Source organism: Melanostigma gelatinosum (assembly GCF_949748355.1).
Source record: "Melanostigma gelatinosum genome assembly, chromosome: 8".
Classification (NCBI taxonomy): domain Eukaryota; kingdom Metazoa; phylum Chordata; class Actinopteri; order Perciformes; family Zoarcidae; genus Melanostigma; species Melanostigma gelatinosum.
Genome location: NC_136641.1, coordinates 11,553,877 through 11,567,414, shown reverse-complemented (window position 1 = coordinate 11,567,414; position 13,538 = coordinate 11,553,877). Strand labels below are relative to the sequence as shown.

Genomic DNA, 13,538 nt, shown 5'->3' with positions numbered 1-13,538 from the left:
GCCGTGAATGTACAGATAATTTAGGAGCTCAGGAGAGAGGAAGCAATTCAACAAACAAAATCCATTGTGTTGATAATATACAATATCTTTCTTTAAACGTCTTACCGCTGCTCGTATACTCTGCTAACTTCCGTGAACTATTGAGAGGCTCCATTGCTTTAAAAACGGATTAATTGGAGTGAACGGAGATGACAGGACTCTCTCCTTAAAGGAGCTCTGGGTTCTACTATCGTGCCTGTGTTCTAGTATCCTTCCTGGGTTCGACTATCCTGCCTGCCGTTAGCTCTAGCTCGAATCCTTGCGGAAGTACTGACGTGTTAACAGCCAGAAGTGGCTAGTTTAGCTAGCTAGGTAGAGCCGGGTAGTGACACAGCGGCCGTATCAGGTAAGGAATGACTGCCATTGATTATTTTCACCTTAATTGCAAACACCACCACGAGACACAGACAAGTATTAATACTAAGAAACACATTTCAAACCCATTGTATCATTCAGTGAGTGCGGATGTGGCTGCTGGAGTGGTTTGATTTCTAACTGGGCTAACGTTAGCTGGCTAGCCGTTGGCAACGTACTACTGTATCGGCGGAAGTGAGTTGTCAGATTGTCACAGTCCTTGCTGGTACTTGTAGTTCAACGTTTTCTTGATCAACATGGATTGTAATGGAAATAGGAGGGGGTCATGAACTACACTTTCTTTAATCAGGTTTTGATAGGCGCTACGCTGGAGTTCAGGGAAATGTAGTCTCATGCATTCATTTGAGGACTGATAGGGGTGAACTGTAGCTTTACGAAAACTACATAACCCATACAAGCGATGATTTGGGCCAAAGGGCAATGTGCTTTCAGATGACTAGTTGGCTATTTATATGGCTAATTTGTAAGCTAATGTGAGTAATGCTCTTTCTTTAAAATAATGGCAGTGACGAAACGTTTATCACAGTTATTGCATGTTTTGTTTCTATCGTATCCATGCTATAGTTATCAATGAGAGCCTGTTGTGATAAATATGACTTATTAGCTGCCTTCCAGACCGATTCAGCCTGTTTGCTAGCTATGCAGCTAACGTCAGCCACAATCACGAACATCTCTAACGTTACACGATCTTGCCTTTTTAACTACCGTTGTATGTCAAAATTCACCATTAAAACACTGTAATCGCAATGGTTACACAATGAAATTTGGTAATAAAATACCTGAAACTTAACCCCGACCAATGTTAAAGGGGGGCAACCGACTAACGTCAATGTTACATAGGAAATGTATGATCTACTCGTTACTCGTTAAATCAATGGATCACTGAAAAGTTCGACGTAAAAGCTGCCGAAATATGTCTAACCACTGGTTAGATTAAGTTACAAAAATCGTTACCTAGCTTGTTCGTTTCAACAGAACGAATACTAGAGTTCCTCATGTTCGTTACCTAACGCTACACATCATTTAGCACCGGTTATGTGTACCTGTCAGACAGCTTCCCCATCTGGACTCGCTTAACTACACAACACCACAGACCGACCAGATTCTGGTCTTCACAGCTCCAAACGGCGGATCACACATTTCAGTAGACTCATTACTTTCTTAACTAGCCTTATATGGTATTAATGATTATTGTACTTAATACCTACATTTAATGCTGAATCCTACTAAGAAGTAAAACATGACTAAAATAGGCAATACACAACATGTAAAGTAAATACTTAGGGGTGTCTTTTCTCTTCACAAAAACTCTGCTTGCTGGAAAAGGTTCTACCCTGTTGTCTTACAAACTTGATTTGAAATTCTAGCCAATGTAGCTTAGAGTGGGAGATGCTAGATTTGTGCATATTAGATAGCATATAAAGTGTGTTTCAGTCATACTAGCCAAGCCTACATCCATGCACCACTAATCAAAATGTCTTTTTCATCTTTGCTGGCAGAATGTCAGAAGGGGACAGTGTTGGGGAGTCAATCCATGGGAAACCATCTGTAGTTGGTGCCTTTTTCACACGGATTGGACAGGTAAAATGTGTACTGTTCAAATCACAAATGTATATTTTAGGGATTAAATGATTTTGTACTCTGGTGTAAATACTGGATTGCATATCATGTGTAAATATATTGGGAGAGATGGGGAACAAAAAAAAACCATAACGCATAAGCTTATTTTTAGGTTTAAAGAGTCATGCATGATTTGCATAAAAGCAGAACAGTACATTTACTACTTTCAGTTTCATATTTTCCATTTTCTTCACTCCTTTGTAGTTAGGATAATCACCCAGTAGTACCGGTAGTATTCTTCAAGCTTTGTACGCAGCAGTGTTATCAGTGCATCCCAACTGAAGGTGGCCAATTGTGTCAGTCAGGCAGAGAAACACATGGGTCGAAGGTTAGGAAAGACTTGAATTGTGTATTAATTTACAATAATTAATGTAACATGTCACGGTATCTCCACAAAGCGACAGTGACTGGTTTTTTACTTCTTTTTTTTTTTTAATCTAAGGTTGTGTCTTACTTGGTCATCAGTGACATTCTCTGCCTCTGACAGCTATATCTTTTGTTTTCCTCAATTTTTTTGTTATAGGTCTATCAGTCATGGCTAGACAAGTCAACGCCATTTCATGCAGTGCGATGGGGAGCTACTCTACTACTTACTGCAGTCTACATGATCAGAGTGTACATACTACAGGTAATTGTTCATTTTCATTTTTTTCCAGTTTACTACATTGTTCTTTGCCCAGGGACGTAAACAAATGTAAGCCATGAGAGTTGTACGTAGTTGTAATAAAAGCAACACTGTAACCAAATGTTTAACTTGCCCTGCAATTTTTTTGAGGCCGTCAGAGTAAGAGGTGTTTATTCACCTCTACTAATTATTTAACTAGTAGTTAGTGGTGTTGTACTGGATTGTATTATATTTAAGGCTCATTGTTTTTTGTTTTGTGCTGATTTTCACCAAAGGTGAAAGATTGGCTTAGAGGACACTACAAGAGGACAGTGACTGTACATATGTTTCATTCTGTATCCCACTTGTCTAATGTGCGTTTTGAAAATTTGCCGACTTGCCTGTTCTGTTTCCATGAAAATGTTCCTGCTCGTATGTGTGCGTCATTTTCACAAAAAAAAGGTTGCACATTCATGTTTTCTGTCAGCCCATAAATCCTGTTAATGTAGTGATGTTTCTTATGCTGCCTTTCAGGGTTGGTATATAGTAACATATGCTTTGGGAATCTACCATCTCAACCTGTTCATTGCTTTTCTATCACCAAAAGTGGATCCTTCAATGCTTGACGAAGGCAAGTTGAATTAATTAAACCTGATCAGCTCTTTGTATAGTTTTCATATTGTGTACTTTGCAGTAGGTTACAACACATTATGGTGAATATTAAAGAGCACTAAGAATACTTTTCCATACACAACACAGGTATGCATCACATACAGAACAAAATACTGTTGTAGATTTATATATCTGAGGATGGAGTTTAAATTCTTTGTCTATGGTTGGAAGTGTGCAACACTTTAACATTGAGATTTATGGATCCAAACAAAACAAGAGCACAACATCCACAAAGTCAAACTTGTTAGAACATCCAAGGAAATAACATGTCATCGTGCCGGCAACACTATTGATTAACAAGTGATCTCTCGGAAGTTAAGCGCAGACGCATAAAAGCAAAAACTATTGTGAAGTAGTTTATTCCCCTTATTTAGCCTAATAAGCTTTTCCTTTGTACATAAATTGTTATTACAGATTAACAACATTTCAGACCAGTGTCTTTTTTTAATAAAATACAACACGAATGTCATCATTTTGATCACATTATGTTTTGATTTGTATGTTGTTTGTCTCGTTTGAAGATTTCACTTTTTAATAACTACAACATATCACCATAACCTCTCTCTCCTGCAGATGAGGGCCCATCCCTTCCCACCAAGCAAAACGAGGAGTTCCGCCCGTTCATCAGGAGATTGCCTGAATTCAAATTCTGGTGAGTCTAGCTCCTGGCCTGGCCACCTGTCATTGTTACCCACAGAGTGATTGCAAATGAATTCCATGGAAATGGCCTGTGGTCAACTTTAAAGTCATGCATTTGAACATGTAAAAACAGAGATGTTGGATTGAATTACCAAGTGTGTATTTGCTTGTGATGCTGTGTGATCTTACATCCTCATCTTGACTTATCCTCTATTTCATCCATAGATCATGTATTAAATTAGACTCTTGTAATCGTGGCTTGACAAACGTTCACTGGGAAAGTTAGCATCTTTGAGCAGTTTTAGCTTTACAAAAATTGTGTATCAATGAAAAGGCTACCGGTTGAGCATTAAGTCAACATTTCTCTGTGCTCTACTATTCACAGTTCATGTTAAACCTTGCCTGACCACCATGTGTTCATGCAAACTTTGTCCTCTTGTGCACTAAAGCAGGAAGAGAGGAAAGTGGCTTTCATCGTGTATAGAACGATGATCTTTGGTTTTTAAACTGAGAGATGACTAATGGCATTGAAATATTTATCAAATGTTTTCAGACTCACTGCGTTAACTGAACTTGAGAAAATAAGATGCATTAGAACAGGTTAAGAAATTTAATTTAGCCAAAAACCTTTGTTCATTGTGAGTTATTTGTTTCCATTTTCCTATATGGATTGTATTTCATGCTTTGAACTCGTATCCATTCTTCATTATTACACTTACACATTAGTCTCCCCACAATGCTGAATTCCAAAATGAAATCTCCTTTAGTGTCTAGACATATGCATTCAGTAAATGACTGGTTACGAGTTGAGGATGTTGTTGATTTTATGCTTCCACTAATGTGGTTGAACTGTTGTAACTGAGGTTATCTTGTCTTGCAGGCATTCGGCGACAAAAGGCATAGTCATCGCCATGATTTGCACATTTTTTGAAGCCTTCAATGTGCCAGTGTTCTGGCCTATACTTGTAATGTACTTCATCATGCTCTTCTGCATCACCATGAAGAGGCAGATCAAGGTAAAAAGTATACATGGACTGACACGTATAACTGCACTGCATATGTTGACACTGCAGCTGTACTGGAGTCACAGTGTAACGTAAACTAAACATCTAATCAGTCACGGAGGTCGTATGTTTTGAAGGGGATTCATTTAATTTGACTGTTATATTGTACGGGTGTTTACGTCCAGCTTTTCTATGCAGAGCATCTGTTCAATGTTGAATATCTGAATACCAGCTATCATTGTTCTACCACCACGTGGGATAAGTTAAAAAAAAAAAAATGTTTACGCAAATCCTAGAAATACTTGTTGCTAATTCTCCTCTTTTTCTTCCCGACTTTCTCTAGCATATGGTCAAGTACAGATACCTACCCTTCACACATGGGAAGAGGACATACAAAGGCAAGGACGAAACAGGGAAACCTTTTGCTAGTTAAAATCCCCCCCTTTCCCTTCCCCTCCTCATTTTAAATTTATCGGTCACAGTTGGTGGGGAGCGACAAGGGTTAGAGATTGATTTACCTTTTTGTAAGCGGAACAGTAAAATGAAAAATAAAAAAAAGTTTGATCCATGGTTCAGATGAGGATATGACCAGCATGGATCAAATAAGTCTGGGAATATTGCCTTTTGTCTATTTAGGGGTAGGGTTTTTTGTTTTGTTTTTTCTTGAGGACCCCGATCCTCGTTTTAGGATTGGTCTGCTATTGTTCAGTGGTAGGTGAGACTCAGTGCTGCCTTTTTAACCCCATGGGGTAAGTATAAAGTCGCCGAGGAGGAACCACACTGGAAAAAAGTTGCTGTGAAATTTGTGATTTTTTTTGATTTTTTTTTTTCAATGATTGGGATTCCAGTACATCTCCTTCTCCCAAGTGAAATAAATCTGCCAAGTTTTGATTAATATATTGGTACCTACTTATTTGTAACAAGTTATATATTGAAAGTCCGTAGTGTTGGAAACATGACATGATTAAATGTGTAAGAGGAAGCTGAAGGAAATGCAATGTCTTTAAGTTGACTCATTTCTTCTTTTGTGCGGCTGCTCTGGGTCACAAGTGTCTCAGCCAGTCCTTTGTACGACATGCAGTCACTTTGGAAAAATGTGTCACATTTAACTTGAATATGCATTCATGATGGGCAGAAAAACACCGATCATAATTCATCTCTTGAAATGATTAGCCTATACCCAGCGCCAAATCATTTTAGATTTTTGTTAAATTTGAATTTGCACCTCACACACTTTTTTTTTTCTTTGTTACCTGATTGTCACGAGCATAGCCAGTGGAGCAAGCATTATTATGGATGATGAACAGGGACTTGACTTAAATCTTAAGCCACCCACCACATCATTAAATGCGTTATTTTAAGCGAGTGTCACTAATCCCAACCCATTTGGTCTCCTGTAGCCTGTGGTCTACCTTAAATCACTTCTTTCTACTTCGCGCCTTTGTAGAGCTGGGATACTGTGTCGTTGAGCACCCCTATAAACCAAATTTATTAGCATTATTTAAGGGGCATTTAGCTTGATATGGCAAGTCAATGGATTTGTTTTATGTCACATCTTTAGACCATTATGTGCATCATTGTTCAAAATATACGTTGTCTTCAAATTGCACAGCCAGTATTCAAGCCCAATTCATAACGAGGTGTAATCTGAAATAAGAGTCGCGCAATTACACATCTATCCCGACGACCTTTTCTCTTTGAAACATTTACCCATCTAGGTTTCAAAGCCTGGGGTCCATTCAATTGATGTAGACTAGCTGTTTTAGTACTTTAAAGTCTGTTTACTTTGAAAAACGTTATGGTGAATAGTCATTCCAAGCAAACTTTTGTTCTCTTTCTTTTGCAGAGGAAACATAAGAACACAGATTGAGAGCTTTTATTATTACAAATGGATGAAGTGGTTGGCGATCACTGTTTTCTATAACCCTGTTGATTTGTTTTTCTCCATTTTTATCAGAATGCTGGGGATTATCTGTCATTATTGAACTTTGATCAGCACTGTAGTAAGGGATCAAAACATTTTCCTGTAAAAAGTTTGTTTCAAAGGGTTGTCTGTAGGATTTGTGTGTGTGTGTGTGTATATATATATATATATATATATATATATATATATATATATATATATATATATATATATACACACAATATATATATATAATTAATTTGAAAATATGAAATTCTTTTGATATTATTTTAGTTTTTTCTTTCAACCACCATACTGTTTCCAAGTGTTTAAATCCATTTCAGTTGAAATTGATGCCAGCAAAACTGGTTAATTGGGTTCTAGATTGGATGAATTAAATATGTTTCTCATAGACTGCATGTTATCGTTTTCCTGTGCTACAGTTATAAACAATTTGATTTTAACAACTTAAGTGTAATTTTTTTTCACTCCAACTGCTATTAAAGAGGCTGTGTCCCTTCAAACAGTACATACTTGTGTCTGCCTCATATTTTGCATATATTAATGGGGAGCTAAAGGTCAAACAACAACTCTGATCAGCCCAAATGTGTCTACATTTCATTTGACGCCCTTTCAGTACAATTCATGAATCACTTAACATCTTTCACAGACGATAAACACCCCTATATTGAGATGAGAAACGCAAGAAGAATTAAGTTAATAGAATTATTATGGGAAGCGGGCCACATTCAGCAGCGGAAGTGCGAGCAAATACTGTCTCAATATCGAACTTCCTATGCTGTTTTCTGCATTCACTCATCGCATCAGGAAGACAAGTTCCTTTCTTCCATTTATAGTTATGGAGGTCACCATGATCCTAGGAACACTCGATGCAGGAGAAATGTTTTAGAAACCCCACATCTGTGCCTCAACACAAGCCTGTCTCTGAGCTCTGCAGGCAGTACTTTCACCTCGTGGCCGGCTTTTTTCTCCAATTGGCATTGGCTGCTGTCGGTACACTTAAAGAGACAGGTGTGTGCTTTTCCAAATCTTGTGCAATCCATTTCACTTACCACGAGTGATGGGACTCCAATCAAGGTTTAGAAACATGTGAAAGTGTTATATCAAGTGTTCAGAATACTTGGGGACAATATATTTTAGGGTTCTTTTATTTTCATGAAATTGCAAAAACAAATCTATAATTCTGTTTTCACTTTGTCATTATTGGGTATTGAGGGTACATTGATTAGGGGGGGAAATAATTCAAATGGTTTCAGAACAAGGTTGCAACATCAAAAGAGATGTAAGTGAAGGTTTCACGGTACTTTTTGAATGCACTGTATCACAGGGGGGACAGCTGAGATGATTTTTGCATACTGATTTGTGTATTCTTCAAAAGGTATTTTTGACAACTCATATACGCTCCCATTCCATGTTTCACATCAGATTGGTGAACAGTAGGCTAACTAGCACAATGAAACACTTATTTGTTTCTCTGCTTCTCTTGGGAGCTTTTCTACATGCCTTGGCTCAATGCACCGTCCCAGCCTCAGAGTTTCAGCTGGAAGGAGATTATTTGTTGGCTGGACTTTTTGACATTCATCATGATAGTTCCACTGTTAAACAAGACCGTCCAGAAGCCATCGACTGCTCCAGGTGAGTCTTACAATAAGTCTAAAAGAATATCTTCTGAGGTTGAAAATAATTACTGCCTGGTGTTAACACATGACAGCTTACACATTCAAGTTTAGCCTTAGCTTTCAGGTCAGTGGATATAGCTCGTAACATTTCCCCAAGAACAATTTAATCAATTGCTATATGATCAAAGAACATCAAGTCTGCATTATTGACCTACATTATAATCTTGTTTTAGATATACATGTCTGTAGGCAGTAAATAGTGGAACTAATTCTCACATTCTCACTTTCCTTCCTCTATCTACAGTAAACAATTCATTCCGTCAAGTTATCGGAGGTTTCAGTTGATGAGATTCTCTGTAGAGGAAATCAATAACTCCACCAAACTCCTGCCAAATGTGTCTCTGGGCTATGAGATATTTGACCACTGCTCAGATATACACAATTTTCCAGGCATTTTAAAACTCCTCTCAGTCGACGGCTTGATCCAACCTTGGGGTGACCCACACAAGAATCTGTCTAAAGTGATGGCCGTGGTCGGCACTTATACAAGCACTCAAGCCCTGACTGTAGCCCCGCTGTTCATGATGGATCGCATTCCTATGGTACATTTTCCAGATACATCAAGACAATTTCTTTATAACTCTCAAAATATACTGTATATGTTCTTATTAATTAACAGTAAAATATGTTTTAATGTTGCATATTAGAATTTTTCACTGAATCTTTTCCATTACTCTTTTGACAGGTCAGTTATGGAGCTTCTAGTTCAGTCTTGTCAAGAAAACAGATTTTCCCGTCTTTCCTACGAACAGTACATCCCAATAAAGACGTCATAGAAGTTATTTTTAACATTGTGCAACACTTCAACTGGCGCTGGGTTGCTTTCCTTAACGTTGATGATGATTATGGAAACGATGGCCGGGATTTGTTCATAAAGAGGATTAAAGACACTGAGATTTGTCTGGCATACACCAAAGCCCTCAATCAAGATACAGTTCACTACAAAATATTCAAACAGATAGAGGCACAGAGGATAGGTATCATTGTTGTTTTTGCTCCTGAATGGACTGCTAAAGCTCTCATTGAGTCAGCAATACAACTAAATGTCACCAAGAAGGTGTGGATAGCAGGGGATGCATGGTCCTTAAACAAGGAGCTCCCCAAGAAGAAAGGAATCCAAAATATTGGGACTGTAATTGGGGTTTCTGAGCCAAAAGTGACAATACCTGGTTTTAGGGAATTTATCTATTCTTCCAAAAGCCAGAACTATTGTGAAAATGCAGAACAAAAATTATTTTGTAATCAGGTTTGCAACTGCAGCAGCCTGAGTGCAGAACAAATCCTTGCTGTGGACCCATCTTTCAATTTCCCTGTTTATTCTGCTGTACATGCCATCGCTCATGCCTTGCACAATGCCTTGCAATGTGAATCAGGCAGATGTAAAGGCAATATTACAGTGCACCCACACATGGTAAGTGTCCACATGATTTGATAATTCATTTAATTTGTTCTCACCATCTGATTCTTGTAAATGTATCTTACTGACGAGTTTATCTAACAGACAAGCTTATTTCAAAGTGTAAAACTTGTATGTTAAAAACCTATTCAATCATCACCTAATAATGTTAATTGTAAACAAATGCAAGATCTCTGAACTTTGTGTACCCACATCAGGTTCTGGCAGAGCTGAAGAAGTCAAACTTTACACTTTTAAATCAAAGTGTTACATTTGATGAGAATGGCGACCCCAACTTCGGATCCTTTTCTATAGTTTTCTGGAACCAAAGTGGAGATGCAGAGGAGATCGGCATTTGCCATTTTCACCCAAAGTTCAATTTCTTCATCAACGACACCAAAATTCAGTGGTACACAAAGAAAGAAGTAAGTTGTTTTTACCTAGAAATAAGTTATACGCTATAAGTTGATTCAGAAATACTTTGTTTTGTTTTCCCACTTCTGCACAGATGTGTGTGTGGATGAGTGCACATGTTCACATTTATTTAGCAAAAGCTGTGACAGGGTCTAGATGTTATGTTAAGTGTTGAAGGCATATGACAAACCCCGTTTAGAATGTTAAAAAGCTGTATAGGCCTAAATACCACCACTTGTCGATAATTTGCCTCCACCCTCCTACAGCGTTATCTTGCACTTGTCCTTACTTTTCTAAATAATTGTCTTGTACAGGCGCCTACTTCACTGTGTTCCCCAGAATGTGATGAAGGATTTGCAAAAAAGCAAGATGGAATCCACCAATGCTGCTTCAATTGTGAAATCTGTCCTAAAGAAACTTATATCAACAAAACAGGTAAATTATTTTACATGAGAGGAAGAAAATAAGTACAAGCAGTGCTGTCATTCTGATCTTGATGTGAGCCAATTTCAGACTTTTAAACTTTGTTATGGCTTACTGGGAATTCCTATTGGAAGCGAGACAGAAGCAACATGTGAGCAGCATGTGAGCGTTCTGTCATGCAATCCACACTGACTCCATCTTCCCTCCTGGGAAGTTGAGTGGACACCAGCTGGCTAACCTGCCTTTACCAGAGTAGGGTGTCTCTGCAGACTGGACACTGAGAGGGCGTGGTAACTGTCAAATCATTATTTTTAATATGGTCCTCACAATCCTCTGTCAGACAAAACCCATTTGAATGAACCCAATAAGTAGGGATGATACAGCAGTCGAACAATAAATATTCCTAAATTCGTAAAATAACGTTAGCCTTGGGTTTCCAACTTTCAACTGTCCGCGTATCAACTCGTTGATCATAACAGAATATAGTAACTTTCACCACTGCTCATTTTAGAAAGGCCACCCCGAGACAAAAGCGTGTTCTTTGTTTCGATTGTCAAACGGACAATGGATCATACACGTTTGTTTCTCGCTGCTATCATTAGCCAGCACGGCAGCGAGCCTTAATTTTCCCAGAAACGTGCCCGGTGGCAGACAGAATTGCATAGTGAAAGTGAGGCTCAAGCCTTGAGTGACGAAATTTACTGTAGGCTAGAGTTTTGCTCAAACAGTATCATAAATGAAATGTCTAACCCAACTTCCTAAACTGTTTGATCTTTCTTTACCCACAGAGGACTTTTCAAAAGTCAACCTCAACTTTATTGACAAATTGTTTCTCTCATGTTAAACAGAGAATCCCTACCAGTGCGTCAGCTGTAAGGAAACAGAATGGTCTGCAGCAGGAAGTACATCATGTACTCTGCGGGTGGTGGAGTACGTCCCATTCACAGACAGCGGGGCTATACTGATCATGGTCGGAGCCTGGGCCTTGGTGGGCCTCACACTAGCCATGTCCGTTCTCTTTGCCATCAACTACAACACACCTGTTGTCAGATCTGCTGGGGGACCAATGTGCTTCCTTATTTTCGGCTGCCTGAGTCTGTGTAGTCTTAGTGTGTTCTTTTACTTTGGTAAGCCAACCACTTCCTTTTGTGTCCTAAGGCTCTTACCATTTCTCTTGTTCTACACCGTTTGTCTGGCATGTTTTGTTGTGCGCTCTTTTCAAATTGTTTACATTTTCAAAATAGCCGCCAAGTTCCCCAAGCTCCACAGTCTGTGGATGAAATATCATGGACAGTGGCTGGTCATCACTGTGGCATTTGTTACTCAGGCACTGCTACTTCTTTTTGGCTATTCTTTTGCCCCTCCCAAGCCCTACAATGAAACACTTTACCCAGACAAAATCATACTTGGTTGTGACATTAATCTCAAAGCATTCATTGGTCCTGTGGTTTTACTTTTATCTTTGTGCTTCCTTTGCTTTATTTTCTCATACATGGGAAAAGACCTTCCTAAAAATTACAATGAAGCCAAAGCAATAACCTTCTGCTTACTCCTGCTGATCCTCACCTGGATCATATTTGCCACTGTAGAACTACTTTACCATGGCAAGTACATCCAAACACTGAACGCCCTGGCAGTACTCTCCAGTCTCTACTCCTTTCTGTTGTGGTATTTCCTCCCAAAATGCTACATCATCCTTTTTCAATCATACAAAAACACACAGGAGTACTTCCAAGGTCTCCTTCTGAACTATAACACCAGACAGTAGCAGCTAGCAGTAAATGTGTGTCTTCTGTATGCAGAAGAAGAGATGTGCTTCAGGCCTCCTGAATACTTTCAATTCAATCACAATAATTCGTTTTTTTAGAGTAGAAAGGTACATAGTACTTTAAAGTTGTACCCTAAATAGGTTGATTGTTTATTTAGTTGTTTTACTCAGAGGTGTAAGAATCTTGAAATTAACTGTAGCAATATACAGTCATACACATTTCAACAAGAGGCATTCGTAATGTTGTGTTATTCTACAGCCATGCTCAGGGCTCTGTGGCACTGTAGACACTGATAGGTACTAAATGATAACATTAGCATTTATATACAACCTACTCGTGATATAGTGCTGCAGGGATAAGGTATATTTGATGGCCAAGTTATCTTCCTCCTGGTTCACTTGAAAAACAGCCAATGGGATTTTTCCATTGAATTTTGGATTACTGCAGAAAATAACCTCTGAAACAAACAAAACTTTATGATACTTACACAGTTTGTACACCAAGATAATCTTCACAAATGAACATCACTTGTATACATTGTTAAGCATATATGCATTCACCAGAAGTAAAAACCTAACGTTAGAGGATAAACAAACTACAACATACTCAACAACAACTAACTAACTTCCGGGTTTTAGGACTCACTCGTGCTGATGCTGCGCAGGCTATTCTATATGGTCACCATCTTAGTTTAACGTGCTAACGTTTGCTAAGTAGCTTCAAAAACAAAATTCAACTGAGGCTGATACATGAAGCGTTACAGAGTGAACTGCTGCAGTTTAATGTGAGAACGCAACAACTTTACAATAAATAAATGTACTGAAGTACTTTTACTGTGTACCGTTTGGAATTTTGCAGTGGTAGTTTAAAATAGGGCATGAGGCGGCGTTGCATCGTCCCGGGAATGATAATGTGATCACTATCGCATGGTTGAGGACAATCTGAAGCTTTTCATGTCGGCAGGAGGGGAGCTAGTTAGT

General features: G+C 38.6%; 2 protein-coding genes across 4 annotated transcripts; both read left to right on the top strand.

Moving 5' to 3' along the window:
* The first annotated feature begins 296 nt into the window (after nucleotides 1-296).
* Nucleotides 297-7,385, top strand: rer1 (retention in endoplasmic reticulum sorting receptor 1). 3 transcript variants are annotated; one of them, XM_079272774.1, is made up of 8 exons: nucleotides 842-887; nucleotides 1,914-1,995; nucleotides 2,558-2,662; nucleotides 3,173-3,269; nucleotides 3,884-3,962; nucleotides 4,830-4,965; nucleotides 5,297-5,351; nucleotides 6,800-7,385. In XM_079272774.1, the coding sequence occupies exons 1-8, from the start codon at nucleotides 847-849 to the stop codon at nucleotides 6,808-6,810; spliced, it is 606 nt and encodes a 201-aa protein (XP_079128900.1). In that variant the 5' UTR covers nucleotides 842-846; the 3' UTR covers nucleotides 6,811-7,385. The 3 variants fall into 3 exon arrangements, with proteins under 3 accessions (XP_079128901.1, XP_079128900.1, XP_079128899.1); XM_079272775.1 differs by lacking the exon at nucleotides 842-887 and adding an exon at nucleotides 297-385 and having other exon boundaries at nucleotides 5,297-7,385; XM_079272773.1 differs by having other exon boundaries at nucleotides 5,297-7,385.
* Nucleotides 7,386-8,330: 945 nt separating this feature from the next.
* LOC306780660 (taste receptor type 1 member 1-like) lies at nucleotides 8,331-12,557 on the top strand (the record flags this gene model as incomplete). Its single annotated transcript, XM_079273095.1, has 6 exons — nucleotides 8,331-8,512; nucleotides 8,801-9,098; nucleotides 9,242-9,967; nucleotides 10,171-10,377; nucleotides 10,681-10,801; nucleotides 11,638-12,557. The coding sequence occupies 6 exons, from the start codon at nucleotides 8,331-8,333 to the stop codon at nucleotides 12,555-12,557; spliced, it is 2,454 nt and encodes an 817-aa protein (XP_079129221.1).
* Between the last annotated feature and the right edge of the window lie 981 nt (nucleotides 12,558-13,538).

Excerpts from the sequence above, each read along its gene's own strand:
- rer1 (XM_079272773.1), top strand. The coding sequence starts at position 847 with ATGACTAGTTGGCTATTTATATGGCTAATTTGTAAGCTAAT. Across the intron at positions 3,270-3,883 it reads TCCTTCAATGCTTGACGAAG|ATGAGGGCCCATCCCTTCCC; the intron begins GCAAGTTGAATT and ends TCTCTCCTGCAG. Across the intron at positions 3,963-4,829 it reads TTGCCTGAATTCAAATTCTG|GCATTCGGCGACAAAAGGCA; the intron begins GTGAGTCTAGCT and ends CTTGTCTTGCAG.